The sequence below is a fragment of the Callospermophilus lateralis genome, chromosome 3, assembly GCF_048772815.1.
Source record: "Callospermophilus lateralis isolate mCalLat2 chromosome 3, mCalLat2.hap1, whole genome shotgun sequence".
Lineage (NCBI taxonomy): Eukaryota > Metazoa > Chordata > Mammalia > Rodentia > Sciuridae > Callospermophilus > Callospermophilus lateralis.
The window spans coordinates 177,888,886-177,916,859 of NC_135307.1; the positions used below are offsets into that span (position 1 = coordinate 177,888,886).

Sequence of the window (27,974 nt, forward strand, 5' to 3'; positions counted from 1 at the left end):
ACATGTTCAGCCCCAAGGCTTCTGGCTAAAGTCCCCGTTCTGGCTCTCGGGTCCTCCAGGAAGCCTCTGTCCTGATCACTGCTCCATCCACGTTCATCAGCACTGGGGCAGGAGGGGTGGGGCACACAGATGGAGATCCCAGACCCTGCCTAGACATACACATCTGTGTCCCAGGGTCAGCACAGGGTCTGGCACATGCCAAGAGGCTAATAAATGCTTGATGGATGAACAAACAAATCCCAGGCTCCAACAAACAGAAAGAGAGGGAGACAAGGAATGAATGACTGAATGTACACTAGAAGCAGCACCTGCCCTGGGAGGTCCCCACCCTCAAGGCTGCTGTGTCAATAAAGCCCACTCCAGGTAGCTGTAGGAGTCCAGCAGGGAAAAAAAGCCCATAATCTACCAAGGGGACCAAAGCATCTGTGTGACGTCAACGGGCACAAAGAGCATTGCTGCTCACATGCTAGGGTCGTATGGCCTGGGTGTGTGTGTCCCTCCCCTCGTGATCCTCAGTGGTCATACACAGACACTTTTTTTTCTTTTTTGGTGTGGTACTAGAGAAGAAACCTAGAGCTTTGCACATGCCAAGCAATTTATCACTGAGCTACATCCCCAGGCCAATGTGAGCCCTCCCCACAAAAGCTTGGAACGTTCTTTTAACCCCCTTCTGAGTCTCAGAAAGGAAAGGTCATTTGCCCAAGGTCACAGAGTTAGGAATCTACCAGACCAATATAGGAAATTGAACTCAGGTGGGTCAATCTAAAGTCTTGCTCTCAATCTGGTCTTGATGTGGGGGAAAGCTTGAAGATATATTGCATTACTAGCCACAGTAAAGTTTTAGCAGGGGATGGCAGTGCCCGCCTGTGATCTCAGCATCTGGGGAGGCTGAGGCAGGAGGCTCACAGTTCAAAGCCAGCCTCAGCAATTTAGCAGGCGCCTAAGCAACTCAGAGAGACCCTGTCTCTAACTAAAATATAAAAAATGGCTGGAGGATGTATCCCAGTGATTAAGTGCCCCTGGATTCAATCCCCAGTATTTAAAAAAAAAAAAAAAAAAAAGTTTGTTTTTTTTTTTAAATAATTTTTCCATGCAACTTTTTTTTTTTTTTTTTTTTTTTTTTGGTACCAGGGATTGGACTCAGGGGTGCTCAACCACTAAGCCATTAAGCCACTTTTGGTTTGTTTTTTGGTGCTGGGGATTGAACCCAGGGCCTTGTGCATGCAAGGGAAGCACTCTACCAACTGAGCTATATCCCCAGCCCCAAAACAAAAAGTTTTAAAAATAAGCCCCAACAGTGGATTCACTGTGTCAGGGCGTCAGGGCTTGAAGGGCCCCACGTGCCTGTCTCATCTGATCTCAGCTTCCCCTAGCGAAGGGAGGCTGAGATAGCACAGGCAGCAGCCGGAAACCAGGGCAAATCCCCAAAGCACAAACAAACGCGCTCAGCCATGAGGTCACTGTTTACAGTGCCAGGGCCTGGCTCCTGCCAAACGCTATCGCTATCCACAGTCTCCTGTCCCCGGCTCCCTGGAGCATCAGCTTCAGAATGTCCCTGTCACAGTGATCTGCAGGAAGAGGGACAGGAACTCTTGCCAAGAAGCCCTCCCTGGCCAGGCAGCATTCTGGGCTGTTGGTGACTCCTCCCCAGAATTCCAGGAGGATGGGAGTGCTACCCCTACTTTACAGTCTACACAGGTCACCCAAAGAATAAACCCAAAGCCAGAACAAATATCTGTGTCTAAGGAAAGGATGTTACTGATGAGTCCTGGGCCCTCCTACAGGAGCCTCACTTCGGGTGAGAATTTGGATCCTGGAGTCCTTGGACCTGACACTCTTTCATCAGGTCCCAGATCTTTAGAAAGTGGTCTTGGAATCAGCATTGTGAACAAGCCCTGCAGATGATCCTCATCCACCCTGATCTGCCCATCACCCCCACCTGCCGCCCTCCCCAGCCACCAGTTCCATTAGTACCTGGTCAATTCTCCTGCTCAATAACAAAACCACAAGCCACCCATGCTCAGGGGCTGGCTGAACACTGTACTGTGTCAGAGCTTGTGCTCAGCACTCTGCACTTGTTTCATTTAATATTCACAGAGGTCTCTGCAGGGAGGAACTAGTCTTCTCTATTTTACACATGGGGAAACAGGCTCAGAGATGTGAAGAAGTTTACCCAAGGACACTCAGTAAGGAAGTGGCAGAGGAAGGCTCTGCCCTCCTGTTGCTGGGCAGTGAGGCCACTCAGGTTCTGTAGGTCCTGTCAACTGCATGACCCAGCAGCGTGAGAGAAGCTGGAGGTGGGGTAGGGGAAACCAAGCCTGAGGTTTCTTTCATGACGCCCTCCCCAACAATCCACCTGCCCAGTAAAACCACTAGAACCCCAAACCTGAGGATTCAGCTAGTCTAAGCCCTTATTAACACATGGGGAGGCTGGGACAGAGTTCTCTGGTAGAGCTCTTGCCTAGCATGTCCCAAGGCCCTGGGTTCGATATCTAGCACCACAAAAACAAGATAAGGGGAGGCTGAGGCATCTCAAGTGGTGGGATCAGTCAGGGCCGGGTCCAAGGACCTGACTGAGCAAGTCAGCAGAGTCCCCAGGGATACCCTGCTAGGGCTCCACTTGGGCCCATCAAGCCCTCTTAGGCGATGGCAGGGAAGTCAACATTCTGAGGACTTTCAAAATTGCCCCGGGACATCCCCTGCACACTGGCGTGTGTGTGTGTGTGTGTGTGTGTGTGTGTGTGTGTGTGTCGCGGGGGGGGGGGGCGGGGGGGGATGGCGGCCAGAGGCGGCCAACTCAAGCGAGGCCAGCGGAAGGATGAGCTCAGCCCTGCAGCTGCAGGGGTGGATCGAGGAGGGGAGGGGGCAAGGTCGATGCTGATTGGCTAGTTCAAATCCCAACCGAAGGGGGCTCCGCTGCGCCCCGCCTCCTGGGAGCCTCCCCCTCACACCCACCCGCTGCTGCGGCCCCGCCCCCCAGGCGCCCGCGCCACCCCGCAGCCCCCGCCCCGGCCCTCCACCCCTTCCTCTCCGTCTCCGTCTGTTTGCATGTTCCTTCCAGAAATCCTCGACGCCCTGCGTCCAAACGTGGCCTCGCAGCCCGGCTGAGCTTCCCCAGCTCGCTCCCCACCACCCACTCTTCACCCCACTCCGGAACTAGGCGCGTTTTATTTTTGAAAGGGGGCGGGTGGGGAGCCGGTGTCCCCCTGTGTTGCCCGGGCTGGCCAGGAACTCTGGGCTCAGGTGATCCTCCACAGCCGCCGAGGCGAGGCCGGCAGTGGGACTATGTGTAGCCACTAAGCCCAGGAGCTGCCCCCCAGGGTAGAGGTGCAAAAGCTGCTGTTGTGAGATCAGTTTCCTCCTGTCCCACTGCGCGGTCAACATAACAGGGACGCAATCGCCTGGGGGAGCTGGCAGCCTCTGTTGACGCTCGCTGGCCCTGCAGACCTCTGAAATCACTTCTTGCTGTCCTTCAGTATTGTCTGGCTCTAATTTGCCAGTGCCTTCTAGCAGAAAGGGTGTAAGGGGGAGGTTCTCTCTGGGTATGTGTGTGGCTAATCCCCAACTTACCAGCTCCCTGGGCCCTTTCAGGAGCCCTCTCCATGGAGTGCTGCTCCCTCACCTTCCCTGGGACATGCCCACTTCTCCCTAGGACTCCTCAGACTGTGCCAGGTGACTCCATCCCCAGCTCCTTCATCATCCCCCTGATCATACTGGGCTGAGTTCAGAGAGCAAGACCCCCAAGGAGTTCCCCACCCCTAGATCAGGGCTTACACAGGCAAGGGTGGGCTTCTCTCCAGGGGGCCCCACCTGCGTGCCCCTCTCCTCCCCACTCTCCCCCATGCTTCCCCTCCTTTCTCAGGTGGAGAGCAGCAACCAGACATTGAGGCTTGGGAGGCACAGGGGCCTGAGCTCTGCCACCTACACACAGAGGAAGCCTGTGACCTTGGACAGGAACTTCCTTTCTGTGGAGCCTTTGATGCCTCATTCAGAAAATGGAAATAATAATAGCTAACATTTTGGGGGTTTTATGGTCATTTTATCTACATTACCTAATTTAATTCTCATAGGACTCTGTGAGAGAGAAGCTATTCTTTTTTTTTGAACCTAAGAACCAAGGAGTTTATCTGGGTGACCTGAGGGGGCCCTGAACCTAGAAGAAGGTGTTGGGCTTCTTGGTGGTGAAGCGTGACTTGTGCTGGTGACATAGGACCCGAGAGAGAAGCTATTCTTACACCCATTTTACAGATTAGGAAACTGAAATGCAGGTGACTTGCTCAAAAATCACAAAATCCAGACATTCTGGATCCAAGATCTGAACAAGTGCTGCCCAACTCCAGGTCTGATTAGCATGAAGAAACTTCCATGGAACCAAGCAGGGACTATTCAGAGCCCCAAACCAGGTCTGTAACTGATGCTCAATAAACAGCTATTTATAGAATTCATATTATTATATCACTTTGGGGTGCCCCTGGCAGAAGGCCTGTTGGTTCACTAGGGGTGACCACTTTGCAGATAAGGAAACAGATTGAGGGTATTGCATAGCCAAGGACACACAGGAGTGAGTCACAGGACTGACTTAGACCCCACTAGGGCTCATGGCCCGAACCCCCATCAAGGGCACCTGTGAGGGTCAGGGGAAGCCCCAGGGCTGACCTTGACATCTTGCTCCAGACCTCGGATGAGCTCCCCGTCCACCTGGCCAGTCTGGGCAGCACGAAGGCTGCGGCGCTCAGCTTTGCGCAGCCTGTATTGCAGGATGCGGCAGGTCTTGCTGGCCTGATCCAGCTGCTGCCGCAGCTCCTGCAGCTGGTACACATCTTCCTCCATGTAGACGTCCCGCATCTCCAGCATCTCCGCCCGCAGCTCCTCAATCTCATCCTGCAAGAGGAAGGAGCGATCAGAACCTTGGGCTCCAGGGCCGTGGCCAGGGTGCTGGGCCGCTGGCTACTCCCAGTGCTGAATCAGCACATGGAGGCCTGGGAGTGGCCAGCTGAATCACAGACCCCAAAGACAGCCACAGCTGAACTCCCAGAATCTGACTGTTACCTTACGTAGCAAAAAGGACTTTGCAGATGTGATCAAGTTAAGAATCTGGAGAGAGGGAGCTTATCCTGGATCGTTTTGGGGGCCACTCTTATCACAGGATTCTTTTCAGAGGAAGGCAGGTGGTAAAGGTGACACAAGCCTGGAAGGAGAGGTTGCAGGGTACGCTTTGCAGAGGAAAGAGGGGACCCGGCCGTGAGCTGAGGAATGCAGGCAGCCCCTAGAAGCTGCCAAAGGCAAGTGAAAATATTCTCCCCTGGAGCCTCCTGGGGACCCAGCCCTCTGTCACCTTGATTTTCAGACTTCTGACCTCCAGAATTAGAAGATAATCTTCCAATCAAAGTGGCTTCTTGGAAGATAATCCACTGTGATGTCTGTATCTTAGATACACCTCAAAGGCCACGTGTTAAAGGCTTGGTCACCAGCCTGCAGCACTACTGGAAGGTGGTGGAACCTTTAGGACATGGGACCTAAAGAAAGGATATTAAATCATTGGGGCTTTCTCCCCCCCCCCCCACCTCTCTCTCTTTCTACTTCCTGGCTACTGCCAAAGGTGAGCAGTCTTCTTTGCTATGCACTCCCTGCCATGATGGGCCTCACCAAAGCCCAAAGTGATGGAGCCAAGCAACCTTTGAAACCTCTGAAACTGTGAACCAAAATAAGCCTTTCTTCTTTTTAAGTTGACTATCTCAGGTATTTTGTCACAACAACAGAAAGCTGACTAACACAGTTACTAAATTGTGGTGATTTGATATAGCAGCAACAGAAAACTAATACACTGGGGAACACCAACCAACACTTATGAGTGCCAACTCTGTGTGAGGCCCTGTAGTGAGCACAGGGGCAGGGAGGGATAGTAGTGACCAGTTCCTTCAGGATCTTCTGCCCCAAGTCTCATTAGGAAAACACACAGTAAACAAAAATATTTTAAAATTCATATACTGTTAAGTGCCATGGAGGCAAAACAAAATTAAAAACGTAGCATTGTGCGTAATATAATAGAGTGGTTGGTGAAGGTGATACATGGTCAGGGAGGTCATTTTAAAAGGTCATTAAGCTGAGGCAAGAAGGGAAGACACACAAGAGTGCCAGGGAGAGACTATTCCAGGCAGAGGGAACAGTGTATGCAAAGGCTCAGAGGCAGGAAAGAACTCAGTGCATTAAAGACACAGCAAGAAATAGCCTCAGGGTAATTTAAGATTGGGTAACACACACGGATCAGCCTTAATAGGTCCCTCAGGGGCCAAGAGAAGAGTCTGGGTTTGAGTTTTAAGTGGAAGGGATTGAGAGGTGACCTCACTTCCTCAGGGCAGCTCCTGCCACCTCTGTCACCAGCTCCCAGCTGTCCCTCACTTCTGCTTTGTAATCATTGGCACAGCTGCTATACTCTGTGGAACAGTTTGCGACCCAGCGACTGTGAGAGCCTGGAAGGCCACCCCTCCCGCAGTATCCCCACGTCAAGCGCGCAGCTCAGCATCCCACAGGCTCCTGACCGACACACCGCAGGAACACACCAGTGCAGGTCCAGGTGTGGAGACCAGGACAGGTGAACGATGCGAAGTGCTGAGTGAGGCGGTGTGCGGGGACCCGGCAGCAGAGGTGCGTGACTAGTCTGTTCTGTGACACAGGTGAAAACTGAGTCACGCGGGGGATAATGACATCTGCTTTTAGTGTGAATGACTCCTTAAATAACTCTGCACATTAAAAAGAGAAACGGAGTCGTAAGGGATCGCCAGAGAAGGCCCCCGAAGCTGGCGCTGATGGAAGCAGGGGGCAGCGGGGTGGAGGGGTCCCAGGAGGAGAAGGGACACTCCAGAGAGAGGACCAATTTGGAGAGCTGGAGGCCCCAGCCCTCAGAGCCCTCCTTCCCCAAAGAACACGGGAAGGAAGGGCCTGGGATGCGGGGCCCCAGCTGACTGGAGTCCAGGGGAGGAGCAAGCACTCAGGGGACCAAGGCAGCCCGTGCCATGGGGCGGCTCCCTGTGGGGACCGGGGAACAGCCTGGGGTTTAATTCCAGGAGAGTAGGCGGCAGATCCTCCAAGCGGCTCTTAGAGGTCTTCATCATCTGATGCCCGGGACTGTTTCTTAGCAGTTCTGAACCCCAGAGAGGATGGCAGTGGGGACAGGTAATATCTGCATCCCCACAGATGCTGGCTCACTCTGCTGTCCCCTAGGGGCTCAATCCCCACTTGCCCCAGGGCCTCTGTTCTGGGCGGGTGTTCAGCAGCACCCGCTAAAGTGGATGCCCTCCCCTCACCAGGGCACCCCGCGCCAAAGCAGCCAGACTCACCACCCACCACCGCGCCAAGCGGACGGGACAGAAGTGGGAAAGGAGGAAGTGGGACAGTCAATGATCACACCAGTGAGAGAAAAGAGGAAGTGAGGGGTCCCGGGCCCATTCAGTTGGCGGAGTAAGGAAGCGCAAAGGGACCGGCACTCAGGAAGTGCGAGCAGACGCTGCAGAATCCAGACTAAGCTCAGCCTCTTGGGCCAGAATTCAAATCCTCGCTACACCATTCCCAGCACCTCACTTATCCAACTTGTTAGTGGGGAGCATGTGGGGGTCTGAGTGGACACTCAAGTTTGGATTGAGACAAGGAGCAGTAACCTGTAAGCTCCTGACACTGGGCTATATTACCAGGTGTACAGCATTTAGATCGTGGAAGGTGACATCTTTCCGCAAAGGCCCATACCCAGAACACTGTAGTCATTTTTGAGACCCGCATATTTAACTTTTAAGTAACTGTTTTTGCTATAAAAGTAAAACAATCATAGAAACACAAAAATACACAAAACACAAACCATGCATACTTCCTCCACCTGACCTTGAACCACAGTGGCTCTCAAAAGTGTGGTGCCTGACTCAGCATTGGCACCACGGGGAACTGGTTAGGAATTCTCCCTGGCAACCCAGGCCTGCTGAAGAAGAAACACTAGCAATTCCATGTTCCTTCCAGTCTTTTTTCCCTAAAAGGGCAAGAGTCCCACCTCTCCACACAAGTCCCCGCCCAGAGCCTGACCCAGGATAGGTCTCAGTAAGCCCAAGGGCTCTCCACTACAGAAGTGAAGGCGAGAACATTCTTTCTCCATGAGCAGCTGCCTCCCTGCCCGCCCGGCACCACCCCAGCACCACCGTCTGTTTCTGACTGTGCAGGCCACTGCACTCCTGCCAGCTTTGTCTCTTCCCGTGGGGGCCCAGGGGACCAGGCCTCTCAGGGACTTGTCCCAGCTGCAGGCAGAATGCTGGTTAGCCCCTCCTGACGGAGCCCCGCATGAGAGGGTGGCTTCACAAAGGCTGGCCTGTGGCTGGGGCTGTCTGCTGGGCTGTGGGTAGTGGCTGGTGACGGCAGGACACAGGCAGGGGCTCTGAGCTTCCAGGGCCTGAGGTGGGGGCTGGGAAAGGGGCTGCTGGGCACTGTGGGGCTCCCAGAGGGCAGGACCCTGTTCGACTGCAGAGGCTGGGTCCACACTGAGGCCGGGAATCTTCTGGGCCGTCAGTCCTGCAGCTTCAGCCCAGGGAAGCTCTCCAGTGACAAGTCCAACCAAGGGGTGCCTGTGGGGAAGGCAGTGGGGGGCTCAGACTTCCCAGCCACTCCCCAGACAGCCCAGGGGCCTGCAGAGCCCCACCCTTCCCAGCCGCCCTCTGCAACAGGAGTGGGAGGGGCCAGACCCCCCAGGACTTAGCAGGCCTTGTGGCTACACCAGGTTGTTGGAGTCTCCCTGCTCCCTACATGGGGGGACCTCAAAGCTCATCCTCCACTGCAGACACAATAGGTCACATCGCCTGGCAGTGCCATCTCAGAGCTTTGAGAGCCCAGTTCTCAGTCCCAGAGTCCAAAGGCTGCCTTGAAGGAAAGAGGGGCAGCCCAGGAACAGCCTGCCAGTCTCCCTTGGTCCAGCTCTGGTACAAGCTGCCTTTGTCCCTGTGAGGGCTACCCTTGAAGATACCCTCACCATCTAACCCAGACGGCCACCAGAGAGCAGACTAGGAGGACAGAGACAGAGACAAGGCACCCACACTGCAGCCAGGGCAGTCCCTGATGAGCAGGCTGCTTATTGGAGGAAGTTGGAAAAAAGCGGTGTTTTCTGTCTCCTCCACTTTTCTCCTCGCTTCTGCATCTGGACCTCAAGCCAACTCCAGGTCCCCTGACTACTGTCTTGTTCCTGCCCCCAGCACCCACATATACCATGAGTAAAAATATGGCCATCGCCTCCCAGGAGGCTCAAAACACCAGGCCCAGCCCAGGTGCACACAGGCATGACTGATAGTTTAATCCTCTCACCAACCCTGTGAGGTGGCTGCTGAAAATGTTTCCATTTTGCAGTTAACGAAACTGAGGCTCAGAGATTTCCCAGAGCTGCTTAAGCAAGGGAGGAGCAGAGCAGGAATCCACACAAGTCCGGTGACCCTGGGCCTATGCATGGTAACTGTGTCTTCTTCCAGGTTCACTCGGGCTACTACCCATGCTAGAATGGCCTTCACCAGGCTCACTCCTAACTATCTCATCCCTCCAGAACATTCCCTCCTCTCCTAATCTGATTCAGAACCCACACTCTTAACTCCCAGGTCCTTTGTGCCAACAACTTTGGGATGTATTTGTCTATTTTCAAGTCTTTATCTTTCCCGGAAGCTGGGGGGAGGGCTGGGCTGGATCTGATCCATGTCTGGTCCCCAGCATCGCCCAGGGCAGCAGATGGGCAGGTGAATAAGTAAGTCTTAGTAAATCTTCCTGACCCCAGCTTCAGGCCAGCTACAAAGGGACAGGGGAAGCCTGGGCAGATCCAGAGCTGATCTCGGACCCCCACGCCACCCGAGGAGAGGGGTTAAATCCGTCTGCCCAGGGAACCCCCTGCTCCCCATTCACTCCCTGCCCACAAAGTGTCTTTCCATCCAGCCCTGGTGACCCATGAGGGCAGCCTGCAGGAAGCAGCTCTCAGAGGCAGAACTGGTTCCCAGGAGTCCTGGGGGACTGGCCAGGAAGAGTCTCTTGGTCCAGGCTGGGCCAGAGGGCCCAATATGAGCTCACGCTGCTGCTAATAATAGGAGACCACAGTTTACAAAGACATTCCATCTGGATCATCTCATGGGTCCTTGCAGAAAACCTCGGGTCCGGTGAGCCAGAGCTCATCCCTCTTCTACAGATCAAGAGCCACAGAGAAGCAGAGGATGGGCTGTGGCCAGGCCTAACCCGGCCAACGAAGAGAACTCCAAGCAGGACACAGACCTCTGCCCTCGGGATCCCTCCTCTGTATCACAATTCAGGGAACCCATGAAGTTGAAAAATCTTATCTTTGATTTCAATAATCTCTAACTGAAAATCAAAATTTTCTTCTATTCTGAACTCCCTGAACACATCAGGGTTGTGTTAGCAGCACCTGTGACTTTGCTGCCAAAAGAGATCACAAAAGTTTTCATAGCCTGTAACGGTTGTTGTAGAAATGTCAAAACATTGCTTATGCTCATCAGTAACTTTCTTTAAAATATTTTTTTTCAGTTGTAGATGGGCACAATATGTTTATTTATTTACTATTATTTTTTAATGTGGTGCTGAGGATGGAACCTAGGGCCTCACACGTGCAAGGCAAGCACTCTACCACTGAGCCACAATCCCAGCCCCATCAGTAACTGTATTAACTCAGGAGCTTGGTGACAGGCCTGTGAACTACTATAATTCCAAAGTTATCAATACATTCCATACATTCTGTTTACCAACTGAGCTGTATCCCCAGCCCCTCCTTTGCATTTTAGAAGATTATCCTGAGGCTTATTCTTAGCAGGGAATTTAAAGGGGCCCATAACTTGAAATAAGGAGAAGCCTGTTTCCTCACCTGTGGGACACAGGTCACGGTCCCAGGTCCTTCCCTCCACCATCAGGGCATATATGGGGGAAGCAGGGCTCTACTTTCAAACCACATTTTAAATGTTCTAAGGATTCCTTTCTGCAAAAAATCTACACAGACACAAGATGATGAATCTTTGTCTAATGAGGATGGCGGGGCAGTTTAGATTCGGGGTTCTCTGGAATCTTCCCACGTGACCATGTGTGCATGAGCACCACGCAGACTGGGCTACGGGAGAGGACAGTGACCAACACTAGCCCCTCTGCAGAAACACAGCAAGTGGCAATGGATGATGCAAACCCAGCAACAGTCCACAGCTGGCCCTGAGGGGACAGGGAGAAACCCAAGAAGACCCGAGGTTCCTGAAGGCAGGAGGCTGGCTGTTACCAGCCACCAAGAAGAGACTGCAGGAGTGGAGTCCCCCAGCTCCCCCCACCCAGAGTCAGCTCCCTGAACTGAGGGATCTCTACATTCTGGACTATTGGGACAGAAAACAGGTAAGTGGTTCTCAGGTCTAAGGTAGAGGAAGGGAATGACCTCAAAGAAAATTTGGGAGGGCTATGGGACTATTGTTTCATTTTGAGGTGCTAGGGGTAGAAACCAGGGCTCTGCCACTGCTGAGCTGCACTGCCAGCCCTGTTTTGGAACTAAGGACTGAACCCAGGGGTGCTTTTCCACTGAGCCACATCCCCAGTCCTTTTTATTTTGAGACAGGGTCTCGCTAAATTGCTGAGGCTGGCCTCAAATCTGGGATCCTCCTGCCTCAGCCTCCTGAACTGCTAGGATTGGAGGTGTGTGCCACAGTACCTGACTGAGTTCTATATCTTAGCTGGGGTGATGATTACAAACTGGGTTGTCAAAACTCATTTTACCGTATGTAAATTACACCTTAATACATTACCTGACTGAAAATGAAAAGCAAAAGAAAGCAAAACCTCACCCATGCTGGTGGACTCATCACCACACTCAAAATGAAACCCAGTTGCACAGGCCCCAGCCCCTACCCCCCACCTCTCCCGTTCATCTCCCCAGCTCTACCTCACACTGGCCACACTCCAGCCACTGGGGCCACACCTGGCCTGTCCCACCTGCCCTTGCCTTGCCCTCAGGACTGCCCCCCTTTCCTGCCAGAGGTGCCCACTGCAAGGCCACCTCCGGAGACCTTCCAGACCCATGAGCCCATCTGTCTGGCTTAACCCTTTCTTCCTCTCACAGTAAGTATCACAGGCTTGGGTGGGACTGGAATGTCCCTTCAAGGGCTGGGATGAGTGGCCAGAACCATGGCAGGAGACAAATGGCCCAGAGCCAGGGTGGCAGATGGACAGGCAGCCTGGGCCTTGGCCTGAGGGAGAGAGCATGGTAGCCGGTGGTGTGTTGGAAATGAGTGTTTGGGACACTCATTTACTTTTCTGTTTGCTCATGGAAGGTCGGTCAGCCTCTAGGCTGCGAGGGTCAGGAAAGCGGAACCTAGGCTGGTGCCCGGGACACGCAGGGCAGCTCAGTAAATGGCTGCCGAGTCATAAAGGGGCCTCAGAGTGCGAGCTGACTACCCCATCGCACCCCTGCAGAGAACTCCTTCCAGTTGGTTTGTGAATCCACTTCTTTGACTCTGTGAGGCTAATGTCCACGGTGGCTTCAGACGCCAGGCCACTGACACCCAGGCCCCAGGCCTGCCAGATTCCAGACCTTACCCAGATCTGTCACCTCATCCCAGGTCCCAGGCAGACCCAGGCAGGACGACAGAGCCCGGACTCTGCAGGATGGCAGCCGTGCCATGGAGAACAGGAGCCCCTGCTCGGCTGCCTCTTCCCACATGCAGCCTGGCCACCATGCTCCCTCCCTCTGACCAAGACCGGGCTGCCTGTCCATCTGTCTCCCTGGCTCTGGGATACTTGTTTCCTGCTCTACTCCCCGCCACTCACTCCAGCCCCAGAAGGGCTGACCAGCAGGGTGGGCCAGCAGTGGCCACAGGGGCACATGCCAATCCCACCCAAGGGGCCAAGGCTGCCATCTGCTATCCCTTCTGCCAGTCCCCAGGGGTCTGTCAAGGTTCCAGATGAGATCATCACACTTGAATCCAAAGGAGGGGACGGCAAAAGCCTCCATGTCCCTTTCAGTTCATATGCACTCTGCACAGCAGCAGGCGGAGGGGAACCCAAAGACCCCATCCCTCACAGAGGGACACTGAGGCCTAGAGATGGACAGGAGACCATCCCATGGTTCTCTAGGAGGCCCAGAGTTGAAGAGGGAGGGACTCTGAGCTCCCGTCTCCCAGCCCAGAGTGTAATGCCACTTAGCCTCCTTGGGTGAAAGCTCTTGTTTGGGAGAGTCAGGGTCAAAGGTCCTGGAGGAGGGTCAGCCAGACAGCTCTGTGCCACCCAATGTCCCTGCAGGCTGCCTGGTCCTGGAGACCTCCGAGATCCCACTTCTCTTATGAGCAATAAAGAGGGAAGTACCCGGCTCCGTTCTGTCCTGGCATCCTGAGCAGTCCCAATGGGTAGGGACCTGGGGTCAGAGAGACCACACATGTTGCCCAAAGTCACACACTAAGTGGCCCAGCCAGCATCCCGTTTGAGCTCTCGTAAACTAGAGGGTCTCTATAATGGGGTGACAAAAATACAGACATTTTCAAGGACTTGGCGTGTGCCTCACACCAGGCAGAGGCTGGACATCTCTTGCTCAGTGATGATCCTTTCAAAGCAGGCACTGTCCCGATCTCCTGCCCCTTCATAGAAGAGCAATGAGGGCCCCATAGCCAGTCAGGAACCAGCCTCCCAGACCTGTGCACAGAGCTGTGTGTGTGCGTATGGCATGCACGTTCGTGTTGGTGATGGGAAAGCCCTGGAGACTGCTGACTTGCACACCTAGTTTGTCACCGTCCCACTGAAGGACTCACAGGCAGAACAGGGAGCCCCTGCTGCTTCTGAGGGGCCGTCACAGAGGGAGCGCCTGACAGTGTCCCTCTGGTCCTTTCCTTGTGAACAGGAAGGAAGTCAGCTTTGGATCTGGATATGTGGAAAACATCCCCCAAATTGCTTCTGGGCTTAACCAAGAGAGAGCAGGGAGCTGAGGTCTTCGGAGATGGAAAGGAGGCTGCAAGTCAAGAGAGTGGCTCAGGGCCACACAGTCTGACCTCTGGCACCCTGGAGCATTTCACACCCGCATCTCAGCTCCTGCCAAGCCCCTGCCTGGCATTCCAAAATGTGCACCACAAGATCCTCATCCATGTGTCACTTAAATGCTGTGTGACCTCTGGCAAGCATGCAACCTCTCTGGAGATAAGAATCCAGGATGGTCCCAGATCCATGCAGAGAAGGGGGGGAGGGGCTGATAGGAAACCTGAAATTACCTGATTAGTAATCTAATCACTATCTGGTGAATTCCCCAAAGGAGCCTCTGAGAAGCTCCAAGGTGTGTCTGACACAGGGACCTGGCCTGGAGCAACCCTGAGGAGAAGCTGCCAGACTCACAGGGGGAGGGGAAAGCGGGAGAAAGAGCAGGGAACTGCAAGGGCAAAGGCCCTGGGAGGGAAGAGCCCAGGACAGGGTCGGGGGTGTGTCCCACAACAGCCTGGAACCTGGGTGGAGCAGGGCTGGGAGGTGTGACCACACAGGCACTGGGGCCCGGCTAGGGAGGAGCGGGCAGGGAGAGGTTGGTGCAATCAACCAGGGCCCAGGGAGCCAAGCAGGCCCAGCGCAGCTGGGAACCCAGACTTTCCCCAGAGCCCTCGTTTCTCTTTATGGCCCTGGCGATGGGAGACCATCACCTCCATTTAACAGTGGGGACCCCAAGGCCGACCTCCATCAGCAGAGGGCCCAATAGGTTCTGTGTCTGAGGCTCTGACTTTCGAGGGAAAGAGTGTCTGGGGTGCTCACCAGCTCAGCTCCACACACCCCTCCCAGACTAGAACTGAAGAGGCACACCCAGAGCCAGGCACCGCTCCTGCCACCAAGGGCCCAAGCTCCATGGGAGACCACTGCCAAGTGATGATGAAGGGTTAAGGCTGAGCCTGTAGGAGTGACAGTGAGGAGGGCTGATGCCGACATACATGCTTTCTCCTATTTAATCCTCACACACCTTGCAGGGCAAGTACCACCTATACACTGTTTTACAGATGAGGAGACTAAGGCTCAGAAAGCAATAGGTCAGAGCTGGGCATGGTGGTGCACGTGGTGGGATTATGCCTGTAATCCCAGTGGCTTGGGGGGGCTGAGGCAGAGGGATCGTGAGTTCAAAGCCAGCCTCAGCAAAAGAGAGGCACTAAGCAACTCAGTGAGACCCTGTCTCTAAATAAAATACAAAATAGGGCTGGGGATGGGGCTCAGTGGTCGAGTACCCCTGAGATCAATGCCCGGTAACCCTCCCCCTGCCCGCTAAAGAAAAAAGATCAGAAAGGAAAAGGCAGAGGCAGGATCCAAGCACAAGTCTTTGGGGTCCAGACGCAATGCTCTTAAATCCCCCAGGCTCTGGAGAAGGGAGGGCTGTCCCGCCTCCTCGCCTGCCTCAGGGCGGCCAGCAGACGCAGAGTGGTGCTGACCTGGAGGCCTCCAGCGCACCTGGGGCAGCCAGCCCGTCCAGAACACTTCATGGTCTCAGGCTCTTTCCCCAACCCAGCTCCAAGTTCCTCCCAGTAGCAAAGCAGAGTGAGTGTGACCACAGGTAAGGTCACACACAGGAGGAGGGTGGTACTGTCTATAGATCAGGCCCTTGCGCTGGACTTCACCATGCCCCTCCCCGGGTCTCCTCTGCCCCAGAGGCTGTACAGGATGGTGCTGGGCGCGACACATACCTGACCACTAATCCTCCCAAACGCCAGCGAGAAAGGGTCGCAATTCCCATTGCACAGATAGGAAGACCGAGGCTTGATGAGGGACCTGGCACAGGGAGATTTCGCACAGGGAGGAGGCAGCAAAGTGAGATTTGGCCCCAGAGATCCCAAAGATGGAGTTTGTCCAAGAGATTTCTGAGTCTTCCTTCCCTCCCTCTCCAGGCCCTGACCTAGGCCAGGCCTTGTGCCCTGTGCTTCAGACACATGGGGGAAGCAGCCCTGCCTTGCCACAGGACCCTCCTCTTAGCAAGGTGTCGACAGTGCCCAGCTGGGTCCACTCCCCTTCCCAGACTCTGCCCCATCGCCATGCTCTCCAGTTATGGCTCTCAGCACTCCAGCTCTTCTTGCAGGCCTGCAGCCCAGCCCCAGAGCCGGCCACTGCCTTTCATTCCCTCACACACACCTCTATGGATTGAGCCCCTCCAATGTGCCAGGCACAGTTCCAGGCACTGTTCCTCAAGCACAGAGGCAGTCACTCAAAGGCTGACTCCCCAGCTGCCATGCCGCCTCCAGGAAACCTGCCAGCCCCTCCTGAGAGCTTAAATCTCCCCGGGCTCCTCCACCATCTCCAGCCCAGAACTGGGCACACAAAACTTTACAAATGGGGACGGCGTGGCCCTCTGTAGCCCCCAGCAAATGAGAAGCAGGGAGGAAAGATGGGCCAGCAGGAAATTCCGAAGAGATTAGAAGGGAGTCACCCGGGGGCAGTGTTCCTCCTGCAGCCTGCAACTGTCAGCCCCACCGGGCCCAGGTCCAAGAGCCTGGCCTCAGAGGCCTGGGTGCAACTTCTCCTGACCCAGAGATCCAAAGGCCCTACCCACCACCTCCCGGCCCAGCTAAGCTCCTTGGACCTCACTTCCAGAAAGTTACAGAGCCAAGGCCCTGACCCTGGCGTGCCCTCACTGTTCCCATCTGCCCTGTGGAAGGAAGCCTTGCAGAGGAGCTGAACACAGGAGGAGTTTGTACACACTAGCTCCAGGGAAACGCTGACCAGGATTTCCTGTTTCTGTGTGGGAGTGACACACACATGTCACTGTGTCTGTGTCTGGGTACACTTGTTTGGCAAATGCTGCATCCCTGACATTTGCATGATCTGCACTTGTGTCCATGCCTGTGGGTACAGGATCTCATGTCACCTCTATGTGAATGTTTATATCTCAGTTTGGATCCTTTCGAGCCTGCCCGAGGGATGCTTCTGGAAGGGAATGACTTCAGTGTGTCACAGGATGTGTCTGTGAGGTCAGTGTGAGTGGCTTTGGTCTCTGAGATTGAGCTATAATGTTTGTACATAAATTTGTGTGGACGAGAATAGATGTGGCCGGGGGTGGTGGCACATGCCTGTAATCCCAGCAGCTCAGGAGGCTAAGACAGGAGGATCTAGAGCTCAAAGCCAGCCTCAGCAACCCAGCGAGGCCCTGTCTCTAAAAAAATACAAAAAAGGGCAGAGGATGTGGCTCAGTGGTTAGTTAAGTGCCCTTGGGTTCAAAAAATAAAAGTTGGGGGAGAGAGAATGTGCCTGGACACAGGCCCAGCCCCTCCACAAGGAAAGCTGGCAGTCCTGGGTGTCCAGAAGTCCCCCCAGGGCACAGCAGCCTCTGCTCACATTTTCCATCTTGCAGGAGCTGTCCCCTCCCCGCTGACAGGCAAGTGCTAAGAATTCTTAAAGCCCCAGGTCTCAGAGCAACCTCCTCCAGGCTACCTTTCAGGCTGGGACTCCAGGTAGGGACCAGCTGGGCTTTGTTGACCAAGGTGACCATTCCTCTCCTCTCCCCACTGACAGACTGGAGCCCTCCCTCTATCCAGGAGCTGAGAAGAGCTACATACAGTGACCTGCTGTGTGGACTGGCACCACCCAGGAGGCACTCAGAAAACATTGCTGATGGATGGATGGGTGATGGATGCCTGCAGGAGAGCATTAGGGAAGGCCACGGTGGGTCAGGCAATAGTGTTGACTGAGCACTTCACCTTCACCTTACAGTGGAGGGCCCCCACGACCCTGGACAGCATGCCTGTCCTCCACTTTAGAGAAGGATTGGTGTTAGCAACAAATGCTCAGCTCTGGTCACACTGCAGGAAGAACAGGACCCCTAGCTGGGAGCAGTCAGGCACTCCTGTCGTCCCAGAGACTCCGAGAGGCTGAGGCAGGAGATTGGCAAGTTCACAGTCAGCCTGGGCAACTTAGTGAGACTCCTCAAAATTTAAAAAGAAATAATAAAAAGGGCTGGAGATGTGGCTGAGTGGTAAATTGTCCCTGAGTTCAAAATACAAAATAAAGATGGAAAGAGCAGGAGGAGGAAGGAGAGGAGGACTTCTTCTTCAAGAAGGAGATGGAGAAGAAAAGAAAGAACAGGACCCTGGGTTAGACCAACAGGCGTTGGAGTCATGGCTGCAAGACCTGGAGCCTGCATTGATCCATCTGTATAAGGGCAACTGGGGTCAGTGGGGTGCTTCCTGAGCAAACACCTAGACACAGTTAGAGCCTCCAAGGAGGCCTGGTCCCCAGAGCCCACAGAGCAGCAAGGAGTGCATCCTACCTTCCGGCCCTCCCTGGAGTAGCTCCTGCTCTATTAACATTCTAAAGCTAAGGAAATCCACCCTCCAGTCTTCTTCCAGTTCTTCTAGAAGGAACACATGGATATCCTCTCTGCTCCTTGGCTAACAATAATAACAGTTCCCCATACGTTGTGGGATTTCACTTTCTGCAAAATGTTTTCTTGTCTATTCATACCTCCAGGATTGATGAAAACAATCCTTTGAGGTTGCCCTGGCTGGCTCCAGAGTCTTCATCATACAGCTGAGAAAAAAGCAGCTGGGAGAGGCCAAGTGACCTGCCGTGGCCAAACAGAAAATAGTAAAACCAGGTCTCCAAGCCAGGTCTTCCGGCTCAAGCTCTCTGATTCTTCCATCCACACCCAGTGGGTTCCTAGCCTGTCCTCGCCACATGGGACATGGTAACTGTTAGTGGTCATGGTTGACTTCAGACCACTGGGGCTTTGAAGGTCAAACATAGTTGACGTGTCTATTCTGCAGTGATAGTTCCATCTCTGGATTCTGGAACTTTGGCAGTTAATAACCTTCAGACTTCCTTGGCTAGAAGGGACCCGAGGTCAAGCAGCTCAACTGTAGCCACCACATAAAATCTCCCCAGGAACGTTCCTCAGGAAATCACAACCACCAACGTTTTGGACCACTTACAAGCTGCTTTCCACAAACTCTATCTATATCCAAGCATGTGAGGTCATCTAGCCTCTTTTTGAATAATTCAAGGGACAGCAAGCTTAGGACCTCCTCTGTAGAAAGTCCTTCTAGCTTTTCTTAGGGAGAGAGTTATCCCATTAACACTTCCCTGGATGGGCCCTCCCGCCGACAGGTTCTCCCTAAATGGGAAATCCAGGAGATCTACAGTCATCTGATAGCCCTTCCCCCTGCTGATAGTCCCCAGTGTCCCCTCAGCAGCTGGGAGGTGAAACTGAACCGGGACACCTGCTGGACTCAGGGGCACACCCCTCAACCTGAACAGTCAGTCTGCAACAGGCACACTGGGGTCTGAGTCTTTTCCCTCATTATCTAGGCTGCACCTCAGTAGCAAAGCAACCCAAAGAGGTAAGAAAAACATCAGTCTAGCCTGTTCCCACTCCCAGCCCTGGCTGCCCTGAGACCTGGCTCTGGGACCTACAGCCAGTCTCTCCCCTGCTCTGGCCACAGTTCACCTATCTGCAGAATGAAAACAACTACCATCACCACAACAAAACACCCTGTCATAAGTCCTATATTTACGGCCACATGCACCATGTCCAGGGTCCCCCTGCCTCTGGGAGGCTGGCAGCTGAGGTTAACAAACCTCAGAGAAGTGATGCGCGGTCCCACCGCACACAGCAAGAATCGGTACTGTCAGGTCTCACTCACTGCTCTCTCCAATCCTCCTCAAACTCAACAAGCTTTTACCCACCTATCCTTAGCCTAGAATGTTCTTATGACAGCTCCTCAGTCTACTGGTTCCATGTCATCCTTCAGGTCTTGGCCTCCCTGAGCCCCAGCCCCCACCCTCACGTGCTCCTGGCACCCTTACACTTTCCACACATCCCTGTGATCCACAATGTGCTTTAGAGTATGACTACTATTGTACCGGGTCTCCCCAAGGTTCCTGGAAAGCAGACACTTTGGCCTGTTCACAGTGGTATCCCCACCCTCCATCTGTGTTAGTACACAGGCCGAAGACCCTGGTTAGCTGGTGAATGAATGAATGAATGAATGAAAGGCCGGAGAAAGCCCAGCCTGCTCCAGGTGGGGAGGAGGATCTATGCTGCACCCATAGAATCCACAAGAGACCCAGAGAAGTACACATGGAAACCTGTCCAAAATCGCTTGGGAATAGACATGATCTCAGCTACTGTCATCTGAGATTTACTATACACCAGGCACTCTAATGGTGTTTGCACACATTATCTCATTTAATCTTTTAAGAGTGAAATGTGGGGCTGGGGTCCTGGCTTAGTGGTAGTGCACTTGCCTAGCATATGTGAGGTACTGGGTTCAACTCTCAGCACCACATACAAATAAATAAAATAAAGGTCCATCAATAACTAAAAAATATTTTTTAAAAAGAGCAAAAGGTTGGGCTGGGGATGTGGCTCAAGCGGTAGCGCGCTCGCCTGGCATGCGTGCGGCCCGGGTTCGATCCTCAGCACCACATACACACAAAGATGTTGTGTCCGCCAAGAACTAAAAAATAAATATTAAAAAGAGCAAAAGGTGTAATTATCCTATTTTTACATATGAAAAAAAACTGAATTCCAGAGACTTGCCCAACTTCACAGTCAGGAAGCTATAAACCCCAGACCCAACAGCGCCTGAGGCTTGTGCATGAAGCCTGAAACTCAGGTAGAAATTAAAACTCAGGTGGAAACTAAGGTGCAGGCCTGTCCCAAGCACTGCCATGTCCCCAGCTGGGCCTGGGTGGACAGGAGCAGGTGCATGAGACTAGAAGCAAAGCACTGTGAGCCCTCCTCCTCTGCAAGTGAGCAGTGGGGGGTGAGGGGCTCAGGATCCAGCTTTGGGGCAGGCAGTGTGGAAAGCAGCCCAAAGCCTCCAGAGGACAAGCGCAAAAGGTCCTCTTTTGGCCTGTCGTTGTAGTCTCCCTCCTCCTCCCCCCTCCACTTGCCTGCTTCTTCCCACTGGCTTCCGCACACAATAAGGCCTGATGGAACCCTGATTGTCACTGGGGTCTTTGGGAAGACCCACCCTCCCATTTAATAGTTAAATGGGAAGGGCCAGGCACTTAAGGGCTAGGTCGTCCTGCCTCAGGCAGACCCTGTCCTATTCCACAAGCGTTCACCAAACAGTGCCTCACAAGTCCTGAGGAAAACGGGGAGCAAGAGACACAGCTGGGCAAGACCCCAATACTCTAATGAGTGAGAAACCCCTTTAGAAGAACCACAAGGCAAAGTTAAGTGCCACAGGGCAGACATAACTCAGCAGAGTGCTGTGAACTCCGTGGCTCTTGGCCAGGGATACTTTGGGTGCTGTGCCAGGCCATCAACAGACAAGTGCAAGCAACATTTCAGTCTCTTCCAAAACCATGCCCAGTCTGTAAAGCCCATGAGAGTCCGGCCTCCAGGCCAAGGTCAACACCCCAGAGCCAGGCTGCTCCTTGGGCAGCCAGGGAACTAGGCAACAGGCAGGGGGAGCCTGGCCTGCATCCAGGAGGTACTCATGTCCACTGAAAGGGCCAAGGCAAAGCCTGCTCTCCCCAAAAAGCTCTCAGGTCCCCACATGCCCAGAGGGAGAGTCCCTTTCAGGCAGCAGTTTCCCCCCTCCCACTGGGAGTATGGGAAGGACATGGGCAATGGCCATTACTGGCCGGTCCAGGGCCATTGTATACAAGGCCTGTTGCCCAGAAGGCAGAAGACAATATCCCGGGATCTAGGGAGCTGCCTCTGAACCGGTTCTCCCACAATATCATCCTCCCAGGCTGTGGGACCGTTAGACTGGGCGGAAGTGGACTCCAGCCAAGGGGATGTTCCCAGATGTCATGCTTTCAAAGTGGACCCGCCCTAAAAGGCAGGCGGGGACAGGCCTGTGCCTGGGGAAGCCCTGGGTAAAGACTCAGGATTCTGTTCCAGCCTGTCCTTGGCAAGGAATGGCCACAGGTTTCCCCGGAGGCGGAGCACACTAATGGCCCCAGAAAGGAGAGTCAGGGAAGGCCTGCAGGTCTGGGGCAGGTTTTGAGCCGCTGAAAGCAGAGAGCCCCTAACTGACTACACACCCCACCACAGAGCACCCTTCAAAGCAATTTTCTCAAGGCCCCGTCCCCAAATCAGGGTTCTTTGATCACTGTCCTATCCAAGTTTCTCCTCCGAAGAGGGCTTCCCAAAAAAAGTGAGAAGAGGGAATGTGAGGGCCCCCTAGATCGATCTCAGAGTGGTCCCCAGAGGCTTTGGGCCCCTTTCCCCAGTTTGTTCAGTGTGAAAGAGGCCTGAGGGGCCGTGTCAGCACTCGTAAGGCTGCCTCCCTTTCCCCCTGGGCGCCCCCACCTTGAGATAGTCGTTCTCGGAGCGCAGCTCCTCCAGCTCGCGCACGAAGCCGCCGGGCCCGCAGTCCAGCATCTCCTCGGTGAGGTCAGAGAAGGCGAGCGAGGCACTGAGAGGCAGACGGCTGCTGCCCACCGACGACGCGGCCATCGATGGCTCATCCGGGGAAGCGGGAGGCCGCGGAGGCTGGTGCGCGGACGGTGCGGGCTGAGGCTGCTGCCCGGTGCGGGCCCCCGCCGGCCCCCCGGCCGCCGACTCGGCGTCGCTGCTCAGCGCCAGCTCCAGGCCCAGCAGGCGCGCCTCCTCCGACGCGCAGTCGGACACCTCGGAGCTGCTGTCTGTGAGGCTGGGCGGCGGAGGCGGAGGTCGCTGCCCGGCACCCGGGCGCGGGCGGCCCTTGGCGCGGACTCCGGTGCGAACCCCGGCCACACGCGTCCCCGCGCCTCGTGCCCCTGGCGCCGCCGCGCGCCCCTTCTTGTCTGGCCGCGCTGAGGACGCGGCGCTACAGGCTGCAGCGGCGCCCGGGCCTGGGCCACGGCGGCCCTTGGCTAACGACCAGCCGGCCACGTCCTTGGGCCGGGCCGGCGACGGCGCGCGGTGGCTCTTCTTCCTCTCCAGGACCGGCGCGGGCGGGGGAACGCAGCCCCGCGCTGGGGGCTCGTCCGCCAGCGCCTCCATCGCGGCCTCACTCGGCCTCAGCGAGCGGCGCGCATGGCCGGGGCCCGCCCGGCCTCGGCGTCCCTGGGGAGGGTCCCGGTGCAGCTCCGGCCGCTCGAGCTGCGGATCCTCTCGGCCCACCACAGCTTGGGGGCTGCGCTCCGGACCCGACCCCCGCCGCACAGTCTCTCCACTGCTCTGAGCTTTGAGAGAGCGGCCCGATCGCCTCCAGGCGCCACGGCTCCGGCTCCGGCTCCGCCCGGCGCCCGCCCCCTCGGCCTCGCCGCGCCCCCGGAGCGCGCCGGGGCCTCGGCCGCCCGCACGCCGATCGCTGCCTCGGGCTCCGAGTCCGGCTGCGGCCAGGACTCCGGCTCCGCCCGGCGCGGCCCGCCCCCCGCGCAGCCCCGCCAGCTCCGCGCCCCGCCGCCTCGGCTCGGGGGCGCGCGGCTCCGCGAACAAAAGGCGGACGCGGCGGGAGCGGCGGGGAGGGACGCAGGCTGGAAGCGAGGGAGGAATCTGCGAGGCAACAGCGACCCCCTCGAGGGTCAGGCGGGCCCGGGCAGCCGCGGCCCCGGCTCCCTCCTCCTCCGCTCTTCCGCCGCCCCCTCCCCTGCGGGCCAAGGGATCGCACCCCCGGGAAGCGCCCCGCTGCCCAGTGTCCTGGATCGGGCAGCGTGAGCGGCAGGAGGGGGGATTCCCCGGCCGAGGTCCGCGGGACCTCAGCACACTGTAGCCAGCATCCATGCACACCCGGCGCCTCGCCCCTAGCCCCTCGCCTTGTGCTGAGCGTGCGCGAACTCCGCCCCCTTTAACCTTGCCAAACAACACCAATGATCCCATCGTACAGATGCATAAACTGAAGCCTTTGGGGAACTAGCGATCCGCTCACGGTCAACGGCAGAGCCGGGAAGGACTCAAACCTCACGCCTCCAGGACATGCTCGGGCTCCTTCTGCCTCAGTTTCCCTCCCGCTGCCCTAAGGACTGTGCAGCGCTGGTGAACGCCCACTCTGCACACCTAGAGCCCCTGCGGTCCTAGGCATTGTCCCCTCTCCCCTACCTCGGTTTCAGACTCTGTACAGCAAAAATGGAAACGACACGTTACTTAGTGTCACACCAGTGGATGCTTTAGGAGTATTTTTGGATTCCCCCCCCCCAAAAAAAAAAAAACAGGAGCAGCTCCGGAAGGCCCTGGAGCCCCGGCTGTCGTGGTTGTGATTTCTTTCCCTCTGGGACTGTCTCCCGAGCTCCTCTCCGCTTTGTGGAGTCCATTACAACTTCCTCACCCTGCCTGGCGCCTTGCTGCCACTGCCCACCCTAAAGCACCGCAAGGCAGAGCCAGATTAAGTTTGTCTGTTGGCCCAGGGCGGTCCCTCACCCTCAGGGTGGGCTCCCTTGCCCCTGGAGGGCAGAGCTGTGTTAATCCCTCTGCAGCCTCCTCTTCCTCCCGTTATTCCCTCCTCCCAGTTTTTCTCCTCCTTTTCCATGCTTTTCTTTTCTTTCCCCCCTTTCCTCCTCCTGCTCCTTTTTCTTCTTCCTCTTCTTCCTCCACTTTTTTCCGTGCCCTGACACACGACACAGCTAGCACCAACTCCTCTTCCATGACTCTTCCCGTGAATACATTGCCCACGAATACACTCCTGGAGAGTCTCCTCTCACCTAAGGCATGACTTCATCAGGACCCAGGTGTGTGAGCGCCCCTGCACCCTCAGACCCTGCGGGTGCCCCCATGGAGAGAGAAGGGCTATTCAACACTGCTTCAGGGACATGCACATTGGCTTCTGGGAGGCTCCTACACACACACACACACACACACACACACACACACACACACACGCCTCTCCTCCCCAACGCCCTCTGCTGAGGGTGTGCAGACTCCTTCCCCTTTCACTTTGCAAAGGGAGGCCAAGGATCCCATCCCATTGGACAGATGCATAAACTGAAACCTAGCAGGAACATGTGATCCATTCATGGTAAATGGCAGAGTCAGGATACAACCCACACCTCACCCACTCAACCCTGTTAGCACAGGGAAGTCACTGAAGACACTGGTGGGCTTGCCAGTGCCTGGACTCATGGAACACACAGTATAGAGGGAGATGGACCAAAAATCATAGAGCAAGACTACTAAGCAGTGAAGGGGCACCCTTGGGCTAGTGACCCACCGTAGGGCTTCCTACTTCTGGGCCTCAGAGTCCCCACCTGGCCTGGTCTAATGTTCTAGTTGACTGAGTTCTTCCAGCTCTGACACCCCTGGTCTTGTAGACTGGTCCTGGTGTGGGACATAGAGATGCTACATAGCCCTTGGAAATTGTTGCCATTCTCTCTGCTTCCCTTGCTCCTACATGGAACTTGGAGGTATTAGCTGGTGTGAATCCACACAGGGGACATACCGCCATATCAGATCAGGCTCAGCCACCCCTGACACACTCTTGGCCACACAGGTGATCCTGAAACTAGAGCAGCCTGCACCTCCCCTCCTGGATAGGATCTGATCCTGACTCTATCACTTATCTTTTCTGGGTCCCAACACCCCTGGCTGAGCAAAGAACTAAGGGTCCTTCCTGCACTGAGATTTTTTTTTAGATTTGGGGAGATAAGACTCTGCTGCAGCTCTAGGGGAGTACCTCTACCACTCACCCTGAGAATCCAGCCCCAAGTGGGAAGGAAGCCCAGGCCTCATGGAGTAGCCACATGAAGGGGCTCCAGCCAGCAACTCCAACTCTGGTCCCCACTGACCACCAGAAATATGCGAGCCTGAAGGTACAGATGACCCAGCCCCTCCCTCAGCCCCCACCTTGCAGCCACCCCAGCTAACACAGAACCTACCCAAACAGCAAAGCAAGATTTGTGACACAGCATTGGGAAACTAGAATGCATGACCAAGGTCATACAGCTTGGAAGTGGCAGGACTGGGGTTGGTTTGAATGCAGGACTACCCAATTCCAGAGCCTGCTGGATCGGATGATTGGCTGCAAACTGTCCAGCTCAGCATCAGCACGCAGTGTGTTTTATATAAAGAAGGAATGAAGAGGGGGTGAGGTTGTGGCTCAGAAGTGGAGTGCTTGCCTAGCAGGTGAGGCACCACATTTTTTTTTTTTTTTTAAAGGTTAAATTCTTGGGGCTGGGATTGTGGCTCAGCGGTAGAGCGCTCGCCTAGCACAGCGGGACCGGGGTTCGATCCTCAGCACCACATAAAAAATAAAGGCATTGTGTTGTGTCCATCTACACCTAAAAAATAAATATTTTTTTTAATAAAAAGGTTAAATTCTTAAAAAGAAGGAGAATGAAGGGGCGGGATGTATCTCAGTGATAAAATGCCATGGTATTCAATCCCCAGTACAAAAAAAAAAGAGGGAATGAAGGAGGGAAAGAGGAAGTACTAGGGATTGAAACAGCAAACTATGTTATTGACATTCATGGATGTGTCAAAATGAACCCCCACTGTCCTACATAACGATAATGCACTAATAAAAAAGAAGGAATGATGTATTAAATGATTGTAAGGATTATATAGCAGATTGTAAGCAAGGAAGGCGATGATTACCCAAGTGGAAAAATGGTTTTATTTCTCCCATTCAACCTGTTATGTTGACCAACGTGATAGAAACCAAATAGGGGCTCACTCCTGTGGTTTTTGTAACTAAAGTAAAAGTTGTTTCTTATGCAAATCATGAAAGAAACAAGCTCCTGACTGAAGGATTGTAGGGAAACCTGCTTAAAATAGGGTAATTGGGGCAGCCTCTGGTCTTTAAACTTGGTTATTCAAAGAGCCAGGGAAAGAGGGAAGAGCAGGAGTAAAGGCCTGAAGGAGGAACAGGTCGGGTAGATGTTGGAGGAAGTGAGAAGGTCAAAATGGAGAACCCATTAGGTAAAGGAGAAGATAGAGGTGGGTGGGGAGCAGGAATGAGGGCAAACCATGGGCAGAGGATTTATTATTGACTCATTGACAAGTCATTAGAGATGCAAGCCAGGGAGTAATACAATCTAATTTAGGTTTTAAAATAGATTACTTTGCTGCTGGCGAGAATGGATGAGAAGATGGGTCAAGGGGCTACTGAAGCTGACAGTGGCTTGGATGAGACTAGAAGCAGTGGAGAGGGAAGAAAGGTTTTGGCTTTTGTTTTGTTTTGCTTTTGCAGTACCAGGGATACAACTCAGGAGCATTCTATCACTGAGCTACATCCCCAGCCCCTTTCATTTTTAATTTCTTTTAGTTTTAGGTGGACACAATATCTTTATTTTACATTTACGTGGTGCTGAGGATCGGACCCAGTGCCTCGTGCGTGCTAGGCGAGCACTCTACCACTGAGCCACAACCCCGCCCTCATTTTTAATTTTGAAATGGGGTCTCGCTAAATCGCTGAGACTGGCCTCAAAATTGTGGTACTTGGGTTGGGGCTGGGGCTCAGGGACAGAGCGCTTGCCTAGCATGTGTGAGGCACTGGGTTCGATCCTTAGCGCTGCGTAAAAAGAAATACATACAATGATTTTTTAAAAATTATGATCTTCCTGCTTTAGTCTCCCAAATTTCTGGGATTATAGGCAAAGATGGGTTCTTAAGATGTGTTCTGGAGCTTTGAAGAGTCAGACACCCTTGACTGGGAGTGAGGACCCAGAGAAACAAAGTCAAGTCCCACTCCCTGGTTTCTGGCTTCAGCTAGGGAGCGAATGGTGGCACTATTGACTCCGTCAGGAAAGACAGGCTTGGAGGTGGTCAAGGACACGAGTACTACATTAGGAGGGGGAAATAAAGAGTTCTTTTTGGTCACGTTCAGTTTGAAGTGTCTATGGAGGCATCCAGTGGAAAACTCAGGCAAGGGACATGGGAAGGAGATAGAGCCCCGCCTAGCAGTTAGGCCTGCGGCCATGAGAGTCACTGACATTTAGGTAACAGTCAAATCCGTGAGACCCGCTGAGGTCACTGGGGGAGAGGGTCTGTGGGATGAAAATCTGGTCCTAGAATCAGGGAGATAGGAATTCCTGGTTCTAGAAAGTGGGTCAAAGAGGAGAAACCAGCCTCAAAAGACAGGGAGCCGAAGCCAAGGAGCTCGGAAGCAAGGAAGGGGCTG

The 27,974-nt window shown here is 54.5% G+C and overlaps 1 protein-coding gene across 2 annotated transcripts in view; it reads right to left on the bottom strand.

The window, feature by feature from the left end:
- Mtcl2 (microtubule crosslinking factor 2) overlaps positions 1-23,183 on the bottom strand; it is a 68,476-nt gene extending 45,293 nt beyond the window's left edge. The window contains exons 1-2 of one of the 2 annotated variants that reach the window (XM_076851813.1): positions 22,250-23,183; positions 4,657-4,881 (exon numbers count right to left, since the gene is read on the bottom strand). In XM_076851813.1, coding sequence (XP_076707928.1) covers positions 4,657-4,881; positions 22,250-22,924 — 900 coding nt within the window. In that variant the 5' untranslated portion in view covers positions 22,925-23,183. The remainder of the gene's footprint in view (positions 1-4,656; positions 4,882-22,249) is intronic. The other variant, XM_076851814.1, reaches the window with a different exon arrangement.
- Positions 23,184-27,974: the final 4,791 nt, after the last annotated feature.